The sequence below is a fragment of the Puma concolor genome, chromosome E2, assembly GCF_028749965.1.
Source record: "Puma concolor isolate L17-30 chromosome E2, mPumCon1.1.hap2, whole genome shotgun sequence".
NCBI classification, from domain to species: Eukaryota; Metazoa; Chordata; class Mammalia; order Carnivora; family Felidae; genus Puma; species Puma concolor.
In genome coordinates this window covers 33,805,394-33,828,066 of record NC_141681.1, presented here as the reverse complement: position 1 = coordinate 33,828,066, position 22,673 = coordinate 33,805,394, and the positions used below count along the sequence as shown (strand labels likewise).

Here is a 22,673-nt window from a genome sequence, read left to right as displayed (position 1 = left end):
CCTTCTAAAACTACAGTAATGAGACTTGAGTGCTTGCTGGGTTTTTTTTTTTTTCCCCTCCCCAGCCTCCACCCAGGCTCCTAATCCTTCTGCTTCAATATCACAAAGCTGTTGGGCTTACATAGTCACTTCTGGCTCTCTTCTCTCAGTGTGGGTTCCCATCAACCACGATTCTCCTTCCTTGTCACCGTTATTATTTCGAGTTCTCACGACTACTGACCTCTGCTGCTTTATGCTTTCTTAGTTTCCTGTCTTATTTTTTTTCCTGTTCGCTGTAAAATTTTTTTATGCTTTTGGCTTTCACAGAAAAATGCTGGTCTCCTACAGTCATCAACAACCAATTAAAATACCAATAACAGCATAACCTTCAGGTTTTTTGATTATCATTTGTGTTTATTTGTGGTGGGTTCTCATGAATCTCCTGGATTTGTTAACAAATAAGTTTTGTTTATTTCAGGTGTAAGTTGCTTTGGAAAACTGAGGGTTTCTGAAGGTTTGTCTCTGAATAGCTGTTTCATTATGAAAACCATGTTAGTAATTTTCTATAAAAACTTGAAATCTAGCTATAAGTAGGCTAATTCTGTACCCAGAAATTCTGCTGAAAAGATAAATCATACACTTAAAGATAATTAATCCTTTTGGTGGAGTTAGTTTTAAAGGCTAATGGCATTCTCTAGTAAAATATGTAAAAGCAAAACGTTTAATATAATGGTAACACTGTGATTGGCGCATGGAAGGAGCTTACTTGGCCTTTGTTGAATAAATGAGCGACCATCTAAAGAGACAGCATGCTTTCATGGAAGGAATAATAAGTGGTTGGTAGGGCACCTGGTTTCCACACGTAGTGCTGCTTTAAGTTGCCGGGAAGCAATGATTATTTTTCCCTAGATCTCCAGGCCTTCATTTCAGAAATGAAAAGTTTGGTCTAGAAGGACTTCAAGGGTCTGCCCCATTCAGATATATAAGAGTTTGTTTTCCTGTTTCAAGCATTAAATGCAGTTTAACTTTTAAACACTCAGTCAATAGTTTAATGGATTGTTGATTAAAAATGATTTTTAGATGTGGACAGATACACTGAAACCAAGTTAGCTTCTGGTTATTATTGTGCATACAGTGCTTCTTTGACTGCAGATGGTATTCCCTTATTTTTCTGCTGATCACTACGGGAACTTTTGAATATGAAAACTGAAATAAGAACTCACTTTTAAGGTTTTATGCAAAGCAAACAATCTAAATTACTGTCTTTCACCTGGTGTTCCGCCTACCCAGGATTACACCTGCAACCTCATACGTTCTCTGTCCTCAAATGCTGCTGGGACAGCTTCACATTCTCATTTAAGCATTTTGTAAATAAATGTTTTTTTCCTGTGTGTTTTTAGGTCAGCAGGTCAAAAAGTGCAAGATTGTTACTTCTATCAAATTTTTATGGAAAAAAATGAGAAAGTTGGAGTTCCTACAATTCAGCAATTGTTAGAATGGTCTTTTATCAACAGTAACCTGAAGTTTGCAGAGGTTAGTGATGATTGTATTTTATGTGACAGTCCTTGGTATTTTTAAGACTACTACTAGATTCGATAACTGTTAACCTTGCCCCATTGAGAACACACAAACTGTTAGCAAAACACAAATTAAAAAAAAAAGTTCAGAGTTTCAGTTGTGTCCTTGTAGAAAACGTCTTAGAATTAAGATTGAACTTTTTGGATTTTTGGTGCCTAAGAAAATATAAAACTAATTTGTAACTTGAAAACTTTTAAGTAGTGTTTAAAGCAAAGGGAAGACTTACGATTTTTTAAAAATTGTCATTCATTTTACCCAGCTTAATATGTAATGTAAACATATCAGCCAAGTATATCAAAAAAGAATGTTTACTTTTCCTTCAACAAGAGACAAATTCACTTATATTGGTCTGTTAATGAACAAGTGATAGAAATTATTTTTCTTCTGCTGTTTACTGAATATCTTCATGATCTTAGTAGTACATGCTTGTGGTTCACTTTTATTGTATTTGTTTCTGAAAGAATGTTCTGGTAAAGCTTTGAACAGTTACAGTTATCTGTTGAAATATAAGGAATGGTGTCCTTCAGTGACAACAGCTTCTTTATTGTACTTGTCAAAACAACTTTTCTTTCTTTCTTCCTCCCTCCCTCCCTCCCTCTCCCTCCCTCCCTCCCTCCCTCCCTCTCTCTCTCTCTCTCCCTTTCTTTCTTTCTTTCTTTCTTTCTTTCTTTCTTTCTTTCTTTCTTTCTTTTCTTGGTTTATTTATTTTTGAGACAGAGAGACAGAGCCTGAGTGAGGGAGGGGCAGAGAGAGAGGGAGACACAGAATCCAAAGCAGGCTCCAGGCCCTGAGATGTCAGCATAGAGCCCGACGCGGGGCTCGAACTCACAGACTGTGAGATCGTGACCTGAGCCGAAGTCGGATGCTGAGACACCCAGGCGCCCCTCAAAACAAGTTTTCTAAAACGTTGATTTTAAATATAAACCCACAGTAGAATGTTGGATTGTCATCTTACTCTTAGTGACCCAGGGCTGTGGAACTGCCTGACCTCTGGGTGTCCGTGGAAGGGATCCTGAAAATTTGCAGCTCACTGGTGCCCTGCCCCGACGCTCCGCTTTCAGGCTCGGATCCCGTTCGCAGGCCGTCGATGTCATGGCGGCACCACACCCTGGGGTGCCAGCCATGGCTGCTTCAGTTTCATAGGGAACATTTTTTTTCAGCACTTTGATTCTAAAAATATATATATCTTGTTTTTAGGCACCATCATGTCTCATTATTCAGATGCCTCGATTTGGAAAAGACTTTAAACTGTTTAAAAAAATTTTTCCTTCCCTGGAATTAAATATAACTGATTTACTTGAAGACAGTAAGTATAAGGTTTTTTGTTTGTTTTTCAAAAAAATTTTTTAACGTTTATTTATTTTTGAGAGAGAGAGAAAGCACGCGCACGCATGAGCAAGTGAGGGAGGGGCAGAGAGAGAGGGAGACACAGAATCCGAAGCGGGCTCCAGGCTCTGAGCTGTCCGCACAGAGCCTGATGTGGGGCTGGAACCCACAGACTGCGAGATGAAGACCTGGGCCAAAGTCGGACGCTTAACCGACTGAACCACCCAGGGACCCCAGTTTTGTTTGTTTTTCAGAAATAGGCCAGTCTCATTAATTATGAGTAAGAGTCTTACAGGATACAGTTCTTCTGAAAGGCAATTTAGTATCTTAAGAGCCTGGAAATATTAAGCTAGTACTTTTAGTCCTAGATATTCTGAGAAAATAATCAGAGATGGAAGTAAATATTCTCTATGCAAATGTATTTATTGTCTCATGATTAAGAAATCAGAAACAATAGGAGAGGAGAGTAGTTAAATGAATTTTCGTGACTCTGTACAATGGAGTACTGCCATTATAATTCGTGTTTGTGAAGACCAAAATGTAAGAAGGTGGTTATGATGTAAAGCTAAGTGAAAAGGTAAGTATGTCGATACTTCCTATAAGAGGAGACACGCACACGCACTCACACACGGTTTATGTAAATATGGAGGTATAAGTCAGTCATTGGAGAAAACTCACAGTAGTGTGGACAGTGGTTGCCTCTTGCTAACTGAAATTGTAGATGCTTGTAGTTCTCTCTGTACTTTGCTGTATCTTTGAATTTTCATCAGTAGGCATTTTTTAATCATGTGAAAACACCCTGGAATATACTATTTTTAAGTTTTTAAAACATTTATTTATTTATTTTGAGAGAGTGTGAGCAGGGGAGGGGCAGAGAGAGAGGAGAGAGAGAACCCCAAGCAGGCTCCACACTGTCAGCACAGAGCCCGACATAGGGCTTAATCCCACGAAGCATGAGATCATGACCTGAGCTGAAACCAAGGATTGGACACTTAACCGACTGAGCCACCTAGGTGCCCCTGCACTCAATTGAGGGGCGCCTGGGTGGCTCAGTTGGTTGAGCATCTGACTTCAGCTCAGGTCATGATCTCACGGTTTGTGAGTTCGAGCCCCGCGTCGGGCTCTGTGCTGATGGCTCAGAACCTGGAGCCAGCTTCGGATTCTGTGGCTCCTTCTCTCTCTGTCTCTCCCCGACTTGTGCTCTGTCTCTATCAAAAATAAATAAATGTAATAAAAAAAAAAATTTTTTTTAAATAAAAAACGGTCACTTGATCAGAGAAAATGTCTTTAAAGATATCCTGTGTCCAAGGAAATACAGTAACATTTATGGGGACCGGGAAGGACAGACCTGTTTGAATCTAAGTCCTTAATAAAGCTTAAACTTTTCCTTTTAACCCTTTTAATGGGAGAATGCGTGTTTAAAGGCCCCCTGACCCCTCTCTCGCCCCTGCCGCTCTAGCCCCCAGGCAGTGCCGGATCTGCGGGGGGCTCGCCATGTACGAGTGTAGAGAGTGTTATGATGATCCCGACATCTCGGCCGGAAACATCAAGCAGTTTTGTAAAACCTGCAACACCCAAGTAAGTGTGACTTCACTCAATGGATGTTCTCTTCTGAAATCGGAGATTATATGAAGTTGGAAACATTTCAGGTTTTTGGAAAGTTTTCAGAGTCCTTATTAACTTGAATTCATAATCCAGTGGGATTGTTTACGTGTCTTCTGTTTACTTGGTGGGCCTTTTAAAAGTACTCGGTTGCCGTTTGTAGGGATGGATTCAGTTAGAGTAAGTGGAGCCCCTTCGCCGGCCATACGGAGTCTGGCCCATGAGCGACTTTCCCTTCCTGTTCCGTTTCAGGTCCACCTTCATCCCAAGAGACTGAACCATAAATACAACCCAGTGTCGCTTCCCAAAGATTTACCCGACTGGGACTGGAGGCACGGCTGCATCCCCTGCCAGAAGATGGAACTGTTTGCTGTCCTCTGCATAGAAACGAGCCACTATGTTGCTTTTGTGAAGTACGGGAAGGACGACTCTGCCTGGCTCTTCTTTGACAGCATGGCCGATCGAGATGGTACCTCAAATCCCTTTCTTCTCCCTGTGGCCCTTTTCTCCTTTGTGCTGGGATAGTTCGCGGTGGGTCGTCTGTGCTGAGCAGTAGAAGGGTGTGTGCGAAAAGCCTTCGAGAAGTATCTTGGGGACACAGGCTGACCGTCTCGAAATGCATAGACAGCATTACTAAGCTAAGGAATAATATCGTTGTGATATTTTGACACACAGGTGATTTTTGTAAAAAGAATCCTAGAATTCTCATTTTAGGGCTGAGAGGTTTCGGCTTTGTCTTCTTTTACTTTCGCGCTCCCCCCATTTTCTGTTCGATCCATGGTCACCGTTTATCGGGCGCCTATGCGCCGAGCTCTCTGGGAAGCACACTGAGTCTCCCACAAAATCCCTGCAAGATGGGGATCACTCCTCTTTCTCTGTTGTTGAGGCTGAAGCTAAGGTGCCTAAGGTCACATAGTTTGTATTTAACGCCGTCTTTCTGACCTCAGTGCTTATGTTTTTTATACTGAACTACGTTGTCTTCTAAATGACAAAGCAAAGACTAGAATAAATGTCTTCTTTGGAAAAATCGGCCTATTCTTCAGGTAACGTGTTTCTTCCCCAAATGGGGAGCATGCTACCCCTTCTAGGCCCTTCTCTGGGATGCGTAGGCATTATTTAACAGATGCGTTAACGAGCCCACGTACAGTACCAGGAGCTCTACTGTAACTGACAAGCATCCCGATGTGAGACGTTGGGAAAGGCCGTTGGGAGGGTAGGCCGGGAGAGGCTTTCGGGGGGGCGCCTAGCACCACACCCCCCGGCGTTCTCATTCACTCTAATGACGTGTGAAGCAAAAGGTTTAAAATTTTTGGAAGTGCAATAGTATTCATTTTGCTAGATCTGCTCTAAACTGGATGATCGCATGGTGAGACGTGTGGGGGTGCTTCTGTCTGGGAAGGGACACGGGATGCGAGGAGGTGGATGCGTGCTTACGTGTACGCGGCACTGTTCCCTAACTGAATACAGACAAGCCTGCAAAGCGGTTTAGAACTTTGCTGAGGATCTGCCTCCTTTTACCAGCTTTATTCTGTTGGCCCCAGAATCCTCTCCGAGCCCAAGAAATGAGAAAAACGTCAAGAGTTAAAAAGAGGCTTTAACGTTTAAAAATCAGGAGTGAAACCAGGTCCTTCTGATCTGGAAAGTTAGCTTCCCTAAATTTAGAATTGTAAAATCGCTTTGGTAGGTCAGGGCAGCAGAAGGTTTAGAACTTTACTGCCCTAAATAGAGCTCTTCCTCTTTTCCATAGGTGGTCAGAATGGCTTCAACATTCCTCAGGTTACCCCATGCCCGGAAGTAGGAGAGTACTTGAAAATGTCTCCGGAAGACCTACACTCCTTGGACTCCAGAAGAATCCAAGGCTGTGCGCGAAGACTTCTCTGTGATGCGTACATGTGCATGTACCAGAGTCCAACAATGAGTCTGTACAAATAAGTGGGGTCATCTGGGCAGGGGCGGAAACCGAATGCGAGGCTTTAGTGTTGCATTTTACCTGAGCTGGCAGTCTTGTTCAGCATCCATTGCCGGCAATGGATGCCTTTGTGGTGATGATCCTTCAGAAAAGGATTCCCGTGTTTAAAAAACAAATTGCTTTTGTGTTACTGAAGTATTTAATAAGAAGCCTTTTGCACTCTAGAAAGTATGTTTGTGTTGGTTTTTTAAGAAGTCTAAATGAACTTATTAATCCCTGAAGCTTTAAGTTAAGTGCATTGATCATATGATATTTTTGGAAGCATAAAATTTTAATTGTGACAGTTTAAAACCTCTTTTAGTCCATTGAGAATGTAAATAAATGTGTCTTCTTTATGGACCAAGGATATGAAATCATTTTTCCTTTTAGCTAACGGTTGCCTTGAGGAAGAAATATTTTGGTTTTATTAAGCGTCTGCTTTCAATCCAGTTATTAAAATCGTACTGAGTTGGATTTGTTAATTCTTTCCTGTATACTGCTGGTTTCTGCATGTCAGCAGTCTGCCGAGTTTCTGTGTTTCTGCAGTAGTGGTCAGAAAAATACTTAAATTCCATTCATGGTGTTGTTTTCTATTTGTTCTGCTTTTGAGATAGATCTAAGTGATCTTGTCATAAAACGTCTATTTTTGATGTAATTTTCCTGGGGATTAGACTGCACAGCAACTGAAGCTCTTCATTCATAGTTGTAACTGTCAGCTAAGAGGTTTTGGCATTCTTTGTTTTTTGGTTTTTTGTTTTGTTTTTTTTTTGGGGGGGGTGTTAAGGAACTCTATTTTATGGAACTGGGCACAAAAAATGCATTTTATTAAAGGATTGGGGTGATAAATATATTTCTACACAAATATATGGTCCATCAGAAAATAAATTTGAATATAGACTACTCATTAAAACCTCCCTGAAGAGATGTGTTGTCTGTGTAAACCTCTCCTGTTGTAAGACCGTCCAGAACTTCAGTGAGCTCAGCCAGTCTGCTCACCAAATGCAGTTTGATTGCGCAGGAGATAATGGCAGTTACGATATTTTATGGAAATGTTGGCAGCAGCTTTATCCTCCTTCTGATTACGTAGAAAATGGATGTTTTCTCAGCTAATGTCCACAGTGTATGTCTAGAGCCCAAGTGGATGTCGTAGACTAGAACCACAGATTATAAATGTTAGTGCTGTGGAATGTGCTATGGTCTGTGTTTTCTTCGAGTGTCGTTTTGTGGCGTTGTTGTCCTTCTGGAAAGACTTCCTAACCATGCAGAAAGACAGAAAAGTTGTCATGTGTATATAGCATATGACTTTATAAAACATTTAACGTCAAAACAAAGTGGAAAGCATCTTTATAAACCCTGCAATTACTTTTTTTTTTTTTAAGTCTCGTTTAGCTTTGGTTCTATCATTCCATTTTGCTAATATTCATTAGCTTTATAAATTGTAGTAAGGTACAAAAACTCATTTTGTAAGTTTTTTCATTTTTGAAATGAAAAAGTACATACATTTTGCATGCGGTTTTGCTAAATGCTTGGGTGGGGTGGGGAGGTGGCTACTGAATCAGGGGTTTGGGGGTGAGGAGCCCAGACTGTGGGGCTGGCTCTGCCCCTGCCCCCCCCCCCTCGGGTACTAAGGGAAGGGCCCGGGGTGCACGATGTCTGAGGCTCTGATCTTCTGTAAGTCCAGTCACCCGTTAGTAAATAGGTGTTGAGTGAATAAATGCATGAATGAGCGTATCAATGTGATTTTTGAAAAGATTATTTGGAGGAATGACTAGGAATCTCTACCTAGATGAGATGAGATGAATTGAAGAGTTAAAAAAGAAGAGAAAGTTCCTTGTCCGTAAAAATTAAAATGCAAGTTCAAGAAGGTATGTCCTGCCCAGCCTCTTGTGGCGGAAGACTTGAAGAAGAGCCGTCCGGGGCTCCCCATCTCCCTCCACCCCCCCACCCCGCATGGAGGCTCTTTCCAGGGGGCAGGGCCACATCTGTCAGTTATCTCTAAGGACATTTCCTTCAGGTAGACCCGTACGTCTGTTTAGTGTTGCCTGGGGCAGGAGGCACTCGGGATGCCAGGGCCAGCCGCAGTGCTCCGTGTGGAGGGCTGGGCTCTCCCCCTGGTCCTGGACGGTCCCTCTGGGCGGCCCCTCCTTGTCCCTGCCCCGGCACAGCTGCGTGGGAAGTGGGCGCCATCAGGGCTGGGCTGTGTGGTACCAGTGGCTCATGCATCTGCGGATTTATTTACATTTTAGCCCTAGATGTTCTCTAACATGTTCCCGTTGGCTTTTAAAATGCGTTGGTGATCTCATTTTCCTTATCATATCCAAAATCAAGATGGCAATATAGTAGAATTATTTATAACATGGTTTGTGATTCATAGCTACAAATAGAAAATATGACGAGTCCTGGTCCCCCACCTCCAACTAAATTCACACTTGTAAGAGTGTGTGTGTGTGTGTGTGTGTGTGTGTGTGTGTGTGTGTGTATTACCCCCAACATATATCATATATATATATATATATATATATATATATATATATATATATATATATATATTTGGGGGGAGAGAGGGAGAGAGAGGAACCCTGTTGTGATGTAGAGGCTAAATGTATTTCGTCCCTCCCAGTCAGCTTTATAAAGGAGTTGTAGTTTGACTCCGTCCGGGAAGAATGTTTCGTAGGACTGAGAAAACACACTGAAAACCAAGAGAAACAGTAACAAAATTCAGCACCATATAGTTGTTACAATTGCTGAGGATTACCTCCTTAGAATAGTTTAGGATCTTTATAATTCACGTTTGCCAAATGTTATAGGTAAATGGCTTCTTTCTATCCCTTGGATCCATTTATTTTTTCACCTAACATAATTCAGGAACAAGGGGAAGACATAGTAATTAATCTTATGCAGCTTGTATTGTCATTCAAAGTCCCGTTGTTTGAACTTGGCGTCTTCATAAGTTCAGGCTTCACTCCCCTCCTCTAGCTGGATATCCAGCTAGATAATTCTGCACCTGCTTGGGTGATGGTAGGCAGAGATGTGAGCCACTGGACATTTAGGACTGTGTCAGAAGGAATAGGAGACGTGGTCCTTGCCTCGAAACAGCTTAACACCTACTTCTGACAACAGGATCCCTACAAATGTTGGTGACGTGTGAGGGCGACAGGTCTCGGGGAAAGCGCTGGGACACAAACAGCAACAGAAAAACTAACGGACTGGGGGACAAGAGACCTGGTTCCACCCTTTTCTCTGGCCCGTACTGTTAGCCTGAGAGGACTTCTTGATCTCTTTAGACCTTAGTGTCCTCTGTATAACAAGGGCGTTGGAATATCGAATTTCATGGGGAAAAAAATACAAACTTCTAGGTTCCGGGCATGCCCGTTGGGTCTGACTCTTCATACGTGGAGCCTAGGAAATTTGTTAGTAAAAGACCCCGCGAGGGGAGCCTGACCGCTGGCCAGATTTGAAAACGACTGAGCTAAAAGATCTCAAAATTATCTTTTCTTTTTGTGATTGTGCGGTCATGTAATGTTATCACAGTAATTACAGAAATGGGGGCAGTTGGATGTTTGTCACATTGTTTGTCTGGGTTTACATATGAATTTACGTACGAAATGCATTTTAGTGTACATATACCTCAACCCCCTGTTTCCTAGAGGCTTTAGCGGTCTTTAGAGCACACAGATCTTCAGAGGATATCCGATGTTATTTGCCTGAACACTTGTCTTCCATTTTATTTCTTTAGGGGGAAACCGAGGCTCGCTCTGGGTACCAAAGAAACGGGAAAAACAAAACTGTGGCATGAAAGTAAAGAAAAGAATCGTTTCTCACTATCTGCTACTTTAGGATGAAACTTTTAACATTTGTATGAGAAGACTTTCCTCTGGGCTAATGGGGCCCCTTGTCACGAAGCCAAAAATGTCCTTGTTAAAGTAGGTGGAGTGTGATGCTTAACGTTAAATAGAAGTCCTCCTTCTCTGGCAGTGAGTGATGTTAGCCACGCACCCACGACCCCCCTTCAGCGAGAGGAACGCTTGGACGCCCCCGAGGCGGGTGGGGCGTGTGGAGGAGGAGAGCGTGTGAACGTGGAAGTCAGTGCACAGAGGGGAGGGGGGAAGGACAGAAGGTCAACCCCTTCCCGCATGGGGGTGCACGGGGCTCGCGGAAGACAGAGCTCCTGTGCGCCTCCTGGGGCGGGGGCGGGGACAGGTTGCGTCACCGCTCAGAGAGACCAGGGCTGTAGAGGGCGAGGCTGCCTGCGGGAGCGGAGGCTGCACCAGTCTGTTCTGCTTCCAGAAGTTTCGCCGGAGGGAAAAAGAGGAAAGGGGGCCCTTCGTCTTATTCTACATGCTGGGGCAGCTGCAGGGTGTCTCCAGAGTCAGAAAGCAGTGGTCAACAGCCAACCAGCACCGGACCCAAGGGTAGTGGGGACGTGGGGAAGGGGGTGCTCCCTCCCGACCGCAGTAGGGCTGGCGTTTGCAGGCCACTCCAGAGCCCGCGTGGTTTCCGGACCTTCGGTCTTGGGCGTCTTTGTTTGACCACACAGTATGTTAGTCTCCCTGTCACTAGGTCAGGGGAAGGGCCAGTTAGGGAGGAGGGCTGTCCTTCCAAGCACCCCAGGCCTCCCATCTCTCTTGCACTTTTAAGTACTGTCCGCTTTTGCCTGGTACTTTTTCTGGAGAGAGGAGGTTGGAGACTTGACCGTCACTGGTTCTGTTCTGTAAAATGGCCTGCAGTACCGTTGAGTTTTAGCTCCAGAGAGTCTTAGTGTCCTGTCACAAGCATTTTTTTTTTTCTTTTTTAAGCCCGTTTGGAACTTCCCAGGGAAGTCGAGGTTATTCGTAAATGGGTGTAAAGGAGCACATTTGTACTGGATTTCGCGTATCTGGTGTCTTGTTCAACCATTGTTTTTTTCTTTTTGGCTTGAAGAATATGCCGTATTTATGAAGACATTTCTTTAAAAATCACACCACATAAACTATCCCTTTACGATCAGATTGCTCTGATTTAGCCTTAATTTTGTTAAACTTTTTAGAGATGAATGAAGTGCTCTGCTGTGGAAAGAAATGTACTATATACTATTTCTGTATCATTAAAACTAAATTTTTATGGTTCCTTTTCCTTGATTTCTTTGGGGAAGGGTTTCGGGTTACGGGACAGCTGGGGTTGAGCACAACCTCTTAACGTTGTTGCGGGTGCCAGGATGGAAGGTTCCTTTGGGGGAAGAGCTCTCCCTGGGAGCGCACACCCTTGTCCAGCCTCCTGCCTCCTTACGACTGCTTTGGAAAACCTGTCAGACTTTCCCTGCTCTGGGCGACGGGCCGAGGGTCTCTGGGTTACCTCGTGGCAGCATGGTGCCCTGTCGTTTCTTGGAGTAACTGGGCATTTCCAAGCTCTGGTCCCGATTAAAGCTCAGTTCTAAACCGCTCCAGTAAGAGGTTGCCGTCCTGCGCTTCCTCACCTCTAAACAAGGGCACAAGGCTGTTGACGAGAAGAAGCGTGGGTCCCTGTCCCCCACAGCCACAAGGAGGTGGTTAGATGCTTTACTCTTCTGTGTAATCCAGAGAAGGGATTATATGATACCACACGATGGACCCTTTTATCCACTCTTCGGTACTGATGACACAAGTCTTCCTTGGGACGCCTGGGTGGCTCAGTCGGCTGGGCGTCCAACTTTGGCTCAGGTCATGGTCTCATGGTACATGGGTTTGAGCCCCGCGTCAGGCTCTGTGATGACAGCTCGGAGCCTGGAGCGTGCTTCTGATTCTGTGTCTTCCTTTCTGTGCCCCTCCCCCACTCAGCATGGGTGCGCTCTCTATCTTGGTAATAAATAAACATTAAAAAAAAAAAAAAAGTCTTCCTCAAGAATGACTTGGAGTTTAGTCACTTTATGCCAAGGTAGGAAAGCCAGATGGTCTGAGTGATACTGGTAATAATAGTACATTCAAGAATTTCCTTTTTCCTTCCTCCCTGTCTTTCAATTTTTTTTTTTTGAAGTTTATTTATTTTGAGAGAAAGACAGCCTGAGTGGGGGAGGGGCAGTGAGGGACAGAATCCCAAGCAGGCTCCATGCTGTCAGCGTGGAGCCGGATGCGGGGCTCGATCCCACGAACCTTGAGATCATGACCGGGGCTGAAGCCTGATCCTTAACTGACTGAGCCCCCCAGGCACCCACTTTGCCATTTTAACATCCTTTGGCCTGTAGTCCGGGCTTTGCATACTTTCTCATAGATGCCACTCTTTGTGACTTGGGGTATGTTAGTGTGACAGGGCTTCTGTTCTTGTGCCCATCGGTAGATGGGGGCCACCAAGAGAAAACGAGTCCCGGTCAGAGGAGAGCTGACCAGCTGGCAGGGAAAAACCACCGGCCCGGCTCGGCGCTCTTCTCCTGACTGTCCGCATGTCGTTCCATATTAAGGCCCGCATGGTGGATGCACTGCCTAGAACAGCCCTTCCCAGTCCTGGCTGCGCGCCGAATTCAAGCACGGAGACCTCAAAGTAATGCTATGCCGCCCAAGCTATTAGAATCTGCAGACGGGGCCGTCCAGGCACTTGAGATTCCTCGAAGCTCTTTACATCTGTCCCGTGTGCGGCAAGATTGGGAACCACTTGTCAGGAGCGATGGAGTTTTTTGAGACCCGTAATCTACTCGTCCATCAATCTCTGGTCCTGTAAAGTCCAAGATCGTGGACTTGGACGAGCTCCTAAGGGGAAGTAGAAAAAATGTAGAGCTTCTGGCCCAAGCTCTTGGGAACCAGCCTCGGAAATCTGTGTGGGACGCGTTCTGGAGGTAGGAGAAAGCATTTGGAAGCAGGATGAATTTCACTGCTTACGAAGAGGAGTTGAATAAAAACACCCTTAAAGGGGCACAATGCAGATGCTCTTTTTTTCCCTTCAGAGAACATTCCAAAGGGTATGCAAACGTAGATGCCCCACCAGGCTGATTAGCTGATTAGAGCACAATGCAGATGCTCTTTTTTTCCCTTCAGAGAACATTCCAAAGGGTATGCAAACGTAGATGCCCCACCAGGCTGATTAGGTGAGCAGTAGAGGAAGTCTCAGGAAGAGACGAGGTTTTGGGGGGGGGGGGGTGGCATCACACAGAACTGTGGACGGTCACATCTGTGTGAACTGCCAGCTTTGGAGGACTGTTTTGCAGTGCCAAGTGTCACTGGAGGGGGAGGTGGCTTCTGAGGGGTTAGCAAAGAGTTAGGCGTGCGAACCCTCGACTGGACAGCATGAGAAGAGAGTCATTGGTCCAGCGGTGACTTTCATCACAGACGTGCAACTGAAATTTGCAAGTTGCCCGCTGCTTTCGCCTCGATGCTTCCCAAAGAACTCCCGAAGGCTCTTAAATTTCATGCATCAAACCACTCCCTTACAAATAACCCCCGAGTCTGTTTTAAATACTGCCTTTGAAAGGAGCTTGTGGTTGCACTCGGGTTTGAAGAGTCGGATTGGGAGCTGACTTTGGGCTGTCTTTTGAGCGCCTCCCCTGATTCCTCCCCACTTTGTGAGGTGTTTGAATGGGACCTCGGAGGGCTAGCCTTGCGGGTGCCAGCTGGTAGCAGGCAGAGGGCAGAGCCTCAGCAGCCTGTGGAATACGTGAGGTCAGGCCTTGGACCCTGATGTGTGGCTTCGTAGCTGTCCAATTGTAAATAGCTAAGGGGAGGCGGAGCTGCTCCCTGGAGCGTGGCACGGTGGGGTTATCATCTTGCAATCTCTATATTTGAAACAAGCGCTCGACTCTTTCCGGCCATCTCTGCAAACTTTAGGCTGTTTGGTTCAGATGTATTTCGAAACTGTGCCCTGTAGGTCGCCCCTTGTGGGTGGGAGGGGCCGCTGCTCCATAGAAAGATGAAGCGCAGTTTCAGGTCTCTGTTCAGAGGTCAGAGGTCACCCCCTCCAAGAGGCCTCCTTCACAGACCACATTAACCCGTGGCGTGCTGGCAAATGTTCAACAGCCAGCTCTCCAGGGAGAGAACAAGCCCTGATGTGTAGCGTTTGCCGATTTTGTGGTGGGAATACTCTCACCGTGGCCGATCGCGTGCTACCCGTGGCGCCATCTCTACAGGTGGGTTTGGGAAGACATGCAAGCAGGATTGCGTGGAAGTACGTAGCATTCCCACTGTCCAGATATGAGAGACATGAACACCCGAGCACAGACCGGGGTCGGCATCTGCGGCTGTTAGACCAAACCCACCTCACCACAGCCTGTTTTTGTAAATATCATTTTACTGGAACACGGTCCTCTCCCTTCCCATTACACACCTACGGCTGCTTTTGTATCCCAGCGGGGGAGCTGAGGGCTTACGACAGAAACCTGTATGCCCCGTTCAGCCTAAAAAATTTACTACCCCGTCCTTGACAGAAAAAGCTTGCTTCCCCCCAGCATAGATAGTTGTCAAATGTAAAGTAATTACGAAGTGATGAGTTTTAAATAGAACTTACTTAATTAAACTTCTTTTTTCCCCGAGTATAGGTGATTAAGCGTAATAACTTTTAAATGTAACTTATTAGCTGTAAGTTTATATAATTTAACTTTAATAATAGGTGTATTTCAGAATTGGCTCACAAAATTCCTGACAATTTAGCAATTGGCTCCGAAGAGCCAGCTGCAGTTTACTGCTGACGTCACCCAAGATGCACCTGCCGGCACCGCGTGGCCCTGGCCCTCTTCATATTCTCCACGGCACCTTTTGCCCAGACCTAATGGGTTCTTGTGGTCTCTCTGCACTAGAAGCAGGGACTTTCTGTAGGTCCTTCAGTTCCCTTTCCTTAGCACTGTGAACAGTTCCCTGGCACAAAGTAGGTGCTCAAACATTTGCCGAGGAGAAAGAAGAAAATTTCAGCCTTTGACGCATGAAAGCCGCCCCATTCACTATCGTCTATGTGGCCCGAATTAGATCACGGCCCTCATTTCTTTTGAAATAATACAAGAGGTCCTGGCCTCTGGTTCTCCACATAATGCTTCTGCGGGGACGTGGAGACATCACAGAACTTCCCTCATAAGGCTTCATGAACCTGAAATGAACCCATGCACGTACAGCGCTTCTCACAGCGGGGTGGGTACTCAGCGACCCCTGGGTAAAGGGTCACCTCTAGCAGCAGCAAGCGGCTAATATAATCATGCATTTGAGAGACAGATTGCAAGTCTAATCGACACATCGCTCTCCAGGTCGCTTCTTCCTCCCGGATCTTATTTTCTTTCAGGTCACACTCAAGTCTCCAGATTGCTTTTTCAAGATTGAGAGGTTTCTACGCAAACGTGTCCTCTTGGCGCAGCACCGCCATCTTGTGGCCATAATGGGTTATGGCAACGTCCTGAATCTTCACTCCCAGCTAGCTGCCAGCCGCCAGGTCCCCGGTTTGGGAAGCAGCAGGTGATTTACGAAAGCAAATGTGGCAACGAGTCAGGGCTACGCACACCAGGCCACAAAGTACATCCAGGAGGGTTTAGGCTCCCTCTGCGTCATTTCAGGACAGCTGGCTAGTGTGGGACATTTCTGCTTGGGACTGTCCTCTCCCACTGTCTCCGCCTTGTCCTTGTCTCTCTAGCTACCTCCAGCTTTCAGGTGTACTTCTGCTAACTTCAGAGGAGTTAGTGCCACCTACTGGACGAGGACCGTAAGGTCCGATGTCAGGTCTTCGCTAGGGGAGCTGCATTGGAACGGAGTACAAACCCGTGGCTTCGTGGGAAGAACATAGGCCAATAATAGGATCCTGATGTCAAGCCCCTAAGTCGGTGCACATGCACATTTCTCTCTTCACTAGAAACATTCTTCGGTGAGGGAACGGGGCACAGGACTGTCGGTGTGAGCCAGTGGCTACTGTGTTAAGGTTGGTACAGCTACGGTTGTCAGGGTCTCTGTATGACAACCGGTCACACGCTCATCGATTTTTCAGAGCTGCCCCCCCCCCCCCCCCCGCATAGAATTAAACTCTCCAATCCGGGCTCTGGAATCTGCATTGTGAGCACCTCCCACTTCCCCACTGAGTGAATCCTACCTGCACTAAAGTTTCAGAACCACTGCCCCAGACCTCCCTTTGTAGAAAAGACTTTTCTTTTGGCAAAATCTGGAAAGAATTCACACTTGGATTAAGGCTTTAATAAACTACTTTTTGTGCTTAGGGACAGCAGGCATTTCTCTCTCTCTCTTTTTCTTTATTTTGAGAGAGAGAGAGAGAGAGAGAGAGAGAATCCCGAGCAGGTCAGCGCAGAGCCCAACGTGGGGCTCGATCTCACGAACCATGAGATCATGACCTGAGCCGAAATCAAGATCTGGATGCTTCACGGACTGAGCCGCCCAGGCGCCCTGAGAGCCGGCATCTCTTACAAAGCCACGGCTCCCACCCTCACTCATTTTGTGTGGCGGATTGAAAATAGACCCCAAGCCTCGGTCACACCTGGCCCGTCCCAGGTGCTCTCATACTGCCGGCTGTGTCTCACCCACCCTCTCAGCCCTGGTTGGCAGGATGAGGCCAGGCCACACGCCTGCACCCGGGCTCAGCACAGGGCCATGTTGCAAATACCCCAGAACTGGCGGTCCCCCCCCTTCCTGGGTGGCTTCTCTCTGTGAGCCTCAGTTTCTCCATCCCTAATACAAGGGGATTCGACTGTAGTCTACGCTGTCCTACCTAGCTGTGACATTCTGGGGGTCTGGAGCTCTATAAGCCCCTTTAACATGTTGCACTTCTAATGGCATTTGGTCTTGTGTGTGTACAACCCCCTCCTCAGACTACTGACTTCTCCCGTTAGGTTCTTCCTCAGCCCCCAACCCAAAACAGTTACGCACGAACTGTGAGTCACGTGGGTGTTCAAAAGACATACGCTTATTTTTTAAACAGCCTTAATATCTTGTATACCTTACACTCAGCAACTCTATTGCTAGGACATTTTCCTGAGGACATGATGCTCACAGAGGTGCCCCAAATTAGCCATATGCGTATAGGCAATATCATTTTTTTCTAATTGTTTAACGTTTATTTTTTAGAGAGAGAGACAGAGTGCGAGTGGGAGAGGGGCAGAGAGAGAAGGGGACACAGAATCCGAGCCAAGCTGTCAGCACAGAGCCCGACGCGGGGCTCGAACCCACGAACCGCGAAATCATGACCTGAGCCGAAGCCGGACACTTTGACTGTGCCATCCAGGGCCCCATCGGCAACATCATTTATAATTGGCAAACTTAAGTGTGCAGGACCTTGATCAATCCATGGTCCAGCTGGACTGTGTATGCAGTACTCTGCAGCCATCAGAGATGCTTCTAGAACATTTTTTTCTGACATGAGCAAAGGCCTATAATGTATTAGTTGAAGAAAAAGTGGGTTATAAAAATCCTTATTAGTGGGGAGATGCTTCTAGAACATTTTTTTCTGACATGAGCAAAGGCCTATAATGTATTAGTTGAAGAAAAAGTGGGTTATAAACATTCTCGTTAGTGGGAAACCCACTGCCTGCATAGATTGCAGCAGGTGCAGATGAGTTTTACGGTTTCGTGTTTCGCCTTGTCGGTAGGAGCCCAGCGGAGGCCTGTGGCTGACCGAGTGGCAGGCCATGCCGGCTGTGTAACCGGGCAGGGGCCCAGATCGGAGATCATGGATGTGGGAAGGCATGGGGCTGTAGCTCAAACGTCCTTTGGGAGTTTAGAGTAGTCCTTTGGGAGGTCATTTAGCACGGTAACGACCCAGGTGCTGTTTTGCAAACAGATGACGCCCACCTCCTGGCAGTGGGTGGGAGACAGGAAGGGAGGCTGGAGGGGCCCATGGGCATCAGAGGGCTTTTCGGACCCCAGGGAGGGAGGGGAAGGCAGCTGGCACGGGAGGGTGAGGCCACCGAGACCTCACCACATCAGAGGTGTGGATGGGGGGCCCTGGGGGTGCTGCCAATGGCTGGATCGAGACAGAAGCTCCCAGATCAGGAAGACTCTGTGTGGGGGTCTTGAAGGGGCAGCATAAACCTCCAGGATCACTCTGGGGAGACTGAGGCAGCTGAGCAGCCGTCCGCTGTATGGCAGGGAAAGAACAGATCTAACGGTATGCTGTGTTCTGATGTAATGTAGACTCAAGCGCATCCCCTCTGGCCTCATCTCCGCTGTCTGCTGGGTGTTGCGTCCTCTCTGTGGCCGCCTAGAAAACACCCTCATGGCTTCCCTCCCCCTCTGAGTGGCCAGAACAGAGAGGTTCATTTTATGGGCAGAGAAACTGAGGCTGAAGGAGCTAGACGATTTGGCCAGAGTTCCCAGTCAACCACATCCACCGTGATACCCGCTGGCCGGCCGTATGGGCTCTGGAAGTGGGAGCCAGACTCTCCCGGGGCCCTGCCTGCTTCACCACCTCGTGTGCTCGGGGTTCTGGGCAGGGGGCCCCCCGGAGCCAGGAGGCCTGGCAGGGGCTGCGAAAGATGACGCGTGTTGGGCTAACACGAAGGGCGGCAGTGGGCAGGACTGTGCGTCTCGGGGACCCAGAGCAGGGGCCCAGAAGGAAATGTGGCATCGCGCGCGTTCCTGTTGGTGGCCGAGTGGCCTGGGGAGGGGGTGGAAGAGGGCGGAGTTGGGACAGCAGCCGGGGTGCAGGGGGAGTTGCACAGAACTCTGCAGCCGTGGGTCCTAATGGGGAAACAAAAGCACGGCTCTACCCTGAGGGAGGCGCGTCTGCGCCCTGGGCCTTGGTTTCCCCTCTTTGTGAGCATCAGGCCCTGGGGTGGGTGCTCCCATGTGTGCTCTCTCATGCTTCCAAGAGCCTCCTCCCTGGTTCCCAGATGAGGGACCCGTCGAGGCCCAGGCAGAGGCAATAGGACTCGAACTTGGGTCCCTCCTGCTTCTGCGGTATGCCTGCAGGACTGTGCTCCGTCCAGGTCCTCTCCGGTGGGGAGCCCCTGCCTGCCAGCTGAAGGCCCAACCTGATGCTCCGTGGGTGTGGCCTGGCATTTGGAACCATCCTCCGGGCCGCGGTGCGGACTTGTCACCACCCTCCAGGGGACGGGCACGGCAGCGCTGAGCTGGGATGGTATTTAGGGATCCCCCGGCCACCTGGTGCAGGCACAGCTCTGTGTGGCCTCCGAGGGCAGGAACCTGGGCCCCCAGACCTGTGCCGGACCCCGGGGTCACTCCGCTGCCCGCCATGCCAGCTGGGCGCATCCGCACGGGCTCCGTGAATGTCCCATGCCCGCGCGCCCTTCCTGTCAACCTCAGGGACCCTTCCAGCACCGGGCGGCCTCCCTCTGCTCTGCCCGGTTTTGTCTCCTGCCCCCATGGCTTCATTTTGCCAGGTTTGGGGCTTCGTGTAAAGGGGGACACGGCTCCCGCACGGTTAATGCAAGGTCTGTGGTTTGCATTCATTCGTGTGCACCAGAGGGCGTATTTCAGGGCTCTGTCGTGTAAATATCCCATAGTTTGTTTACCGAGGCTCCTGCTGGTGGACAGGTGGGCTGTTTCCAGTTTGGGGCTATGAGCGCTATGGTGCCAGGAACCTTCCCGAGCATGTTTTGGGGGGCGGCACTCGCACAGGCCTTTCCCGTGAACGCCAGCCCCGCAGTGGATCTGCTGGTCACAGGGGACCGGTGTGCGTCGAGCAGAGGACCCTGCCACACCGTTTCCCAAGGCGGTTTTCCAATTTGCATGCCCTCTTTTCCTGATTTTTCTTAGCTGGCGTTGAAGTAGTGAAACCGGAAAGGCTCTGAGGGCTGGCAGCCTCAATGAGCGAGCCAGAGCCTGAGCTGGAGACCATGTGCTGGGCCTCGAGAAAATGAGACGATTTTAAGACCCACTGATCACAGCCAGCCAGTGAGGCCCCCAAACGAGGCAACTGCCTCAGCGAAGCCCTCAGCCAGACACATCGGGTCCCCGCTCTGCCTCTGCGGCCGTGTCTCTGGAATCCTCTCTCCTCCTCTAGAGGTCGGAGTGCCTCTAGCCACTTTGGGTTTGGTGCTTCCTGCCTGATTCCAATTGATGGAGGCTCAAATAAACTCTTCAAAAAAAAAAAAAATTGTAATGTGCCTCAGTTTCCCCTCCCCTTCCCACCCCGACCCCCATGCCAACTTCACTGAGCTATAATTTACGTACAGTATTTTAAGGAAACACGAGTTTTGACGAACTTTCTCTTTGTGTTCAAGTTCAGTCTTTGTTCTGTTACTTCCAGCTCATAGGGTGTGTGTGTGTGTGTGTGTGTTTCTCCCCTGCCCTCTCTTTTAAACCCAGGCCCAGCACAGAATGAGAGAACTCTCCAGAAGGCGAATTGGCAAGCAGGCTTTGTCTGCTGTGCCGTTAGCATCAGGGGACTGGGCCTTTGGAGCCGCTGAGGTTGGGTCCAACCCTTCGTTTTAAAGTTGGGGAGACTACAGCCCACACCATTGCGGGGAACCGCAATGTTCCCGGGGATATCTACTTCAGGTGACGAATCAGAGATTCGCCTGGGGTGTTGTTTGCGCTCAGCCGTGGGACAGCCCTGAGTGGGGCTGGTGCTCGATCCTGAGCCCTGCAGGCTTTCGGCCGCGACCGGCTCCTGGATTCGAGCTGGGCTTCCCTAAATGCAGCGGGTGTGGCGTCCCAAATGCTGGCCTTCCCCGGGGTTCTTGGGCCATCAGGATTCCCAGTGACCGGGGGGCCTCAGATGCTGCCTGTGCAGCCAGCCAGGTTGTCTCAAGCTCCTGGTTTGATCATGACATCTGTAGCTCTCTGGCACCCTCCGTGTGACAAGGCCTTCTGGGCGTCAGACCAGCCCCATCCCTATGCCTCCCTCCTCACCAGGTTGCTGCTTCCTGCTTCAGGCTAACACGGGTAGGAAGGACTCAAGACCCTTCTGGAAAAGATATCATTCTCGCTTTCTTGAGCGTAGAGGAGGCTCCAGGCTCATCTGAGGGCTTCGCGTGTTCTCCCTTTACCCCGAAGGTGACAATTCCCCCAGACTCCAATCCCCAGACACCCCCAGACTCCTTGGGGGCTGCCACAATGCTTTATACTCATCCGCCCGCTGCGGTAGTGAGGCCACCAGAAGGCAAAAGCCACGTTGTCCCCGTCCCCCGAGCACCCCTCACGGGACGCCCCAAGTGGGGGTGTCCCATGTTGGCTGGAGGACTGAGTGATTCACACACAGGGACATTTCCCAGCTGAAGGTTCTTCTGTGCCGCTGCTAATCTGCTTGTCCAGATGTCCCTCCCTGGTCCCCCTTCATCCATACGCCTCAGAGGCCCATGGGAAGAATCTTCCCCACCCTTCTCCAGCCCAACCCGAAAATCTGGGGTTAGCAGGACACAGCCTGCTGTTTGCAACTGCGAACACCCAACATGGGGGTGTGGGTCCATCATCGCCCCAGCGTTTCAGGGCCTCACGAGGCGTGGTTCGTCGCCCACAGTCTCCTCCTGCCGGACTTCACCCGGCTGTAGCAGGGAGAGTGCTCTTTTGTGGACGGGCCACCTCCCCGGGGGCCCCCAACTCGGCTTAGATGCTCCGTGAAACCAGCCACCCTCGCACTGCTTGGAGCTGGCTCAGTGTCAGCTCCCTGATGAGACTGGGCCTCAGTGTCCCCACCTATACAACGAGGAGGTGTCCTAGACCAAGGCTCCTCAGGGACCAGGCAGGTAACAGAGAGAAAAGAAGTGGGTTCATGCCTCATAGAGACTGGGGGCGTGGGGGAGCAGACCAGGGTATATTTCAAACAAAGTCAGGAATTTCCAAAAGAAGTGAGGGTTCCCAATTTGTAAAATGCTGGCAAACATTGAGTTTCTGGGCGTTGTTTTGATGGTTTTTAATGTTTTATTTACTTTTGAGAGTGAGTGAGCCAGCAGGGGAGGGGCGGAGAGAGAGAGGGGGGCAGAGGCTCCGAAGGGGGCTTTGCGCCGACAGCTGCGAGCCCGACGCGGGGCTCGAACTCACAAACCCGCGAGATGGTGACCTGAGCCGAAGTCGGACGCTGAACTGACTGAGCCACCCAGGCGTCCCTGGTTTGCTTTTTTAAACACAACGTGGGCCACCGATTGATGAGCGCTGGCCCAGACAATGTGCCCCAGCCCCTCTAGGTCCACATTCTTCCCGTACAGGGCACCGGCTGGCAGGGGCAGGCTGCACGACCCAGAAACGGGGGACTTGGATTCTGACTGCATCCTCCCCTCTCCCCGGGACAGCAGCTGTCACATCACATCGTCTCCGTGGCGGGATCACCTTCCTTTTGGGGCACCGGGGCTGGCGTGCGAAGTTTTGATCAGATTGCCTTTTGAATGAGTTGACTGTCATGAATGGGCAAAGGGCACCAGCAT

General features: G+C 48.6%; 1 protein-coding gene across 5 annotated transcripts in view; it reads left to right on the top strand.

The window, feature by feature from the left end:
• The window catches only part of CYLD (CYLD lysine 63 deubiquitinase), a 69,352-nt gene extending 57,813 nt beyond the window's left edge, over window positions 1-11,539 (top strand). For all 5 annotated transcript variants that reach the window (XM_086689449.1, XM_086689452.1, XM_086689451.1 and 2 more), the window contains 5 exons: window positions 1,380-1,512; window positions 2,755-2,863; window positions 4,343-4,461; window positions 4,738-4,954; window positions 6,233-11,539. In XM_086689449.1, the coding sequence (XP_086545575.1) occupies window positions 1,380-1,512; window positions 2,755-2,863; window positions 4,343-4,461; window positions 4,738-4,954; window positions 6,233-6,417 (763 nt within the window). In that variant the 3' untranslated portion in view covers window positions 6,418-11,539. The remainder of the gene's footprint in view (window positions 1-1,379; window positions 1,513-2,754; window positions 2,864-4,342; window positions 4,462-4,737; window positions 4,955-6,232) is intronic.
• Window positions 11,540-22,673: the final 11,134 nt, after the last annotated feature.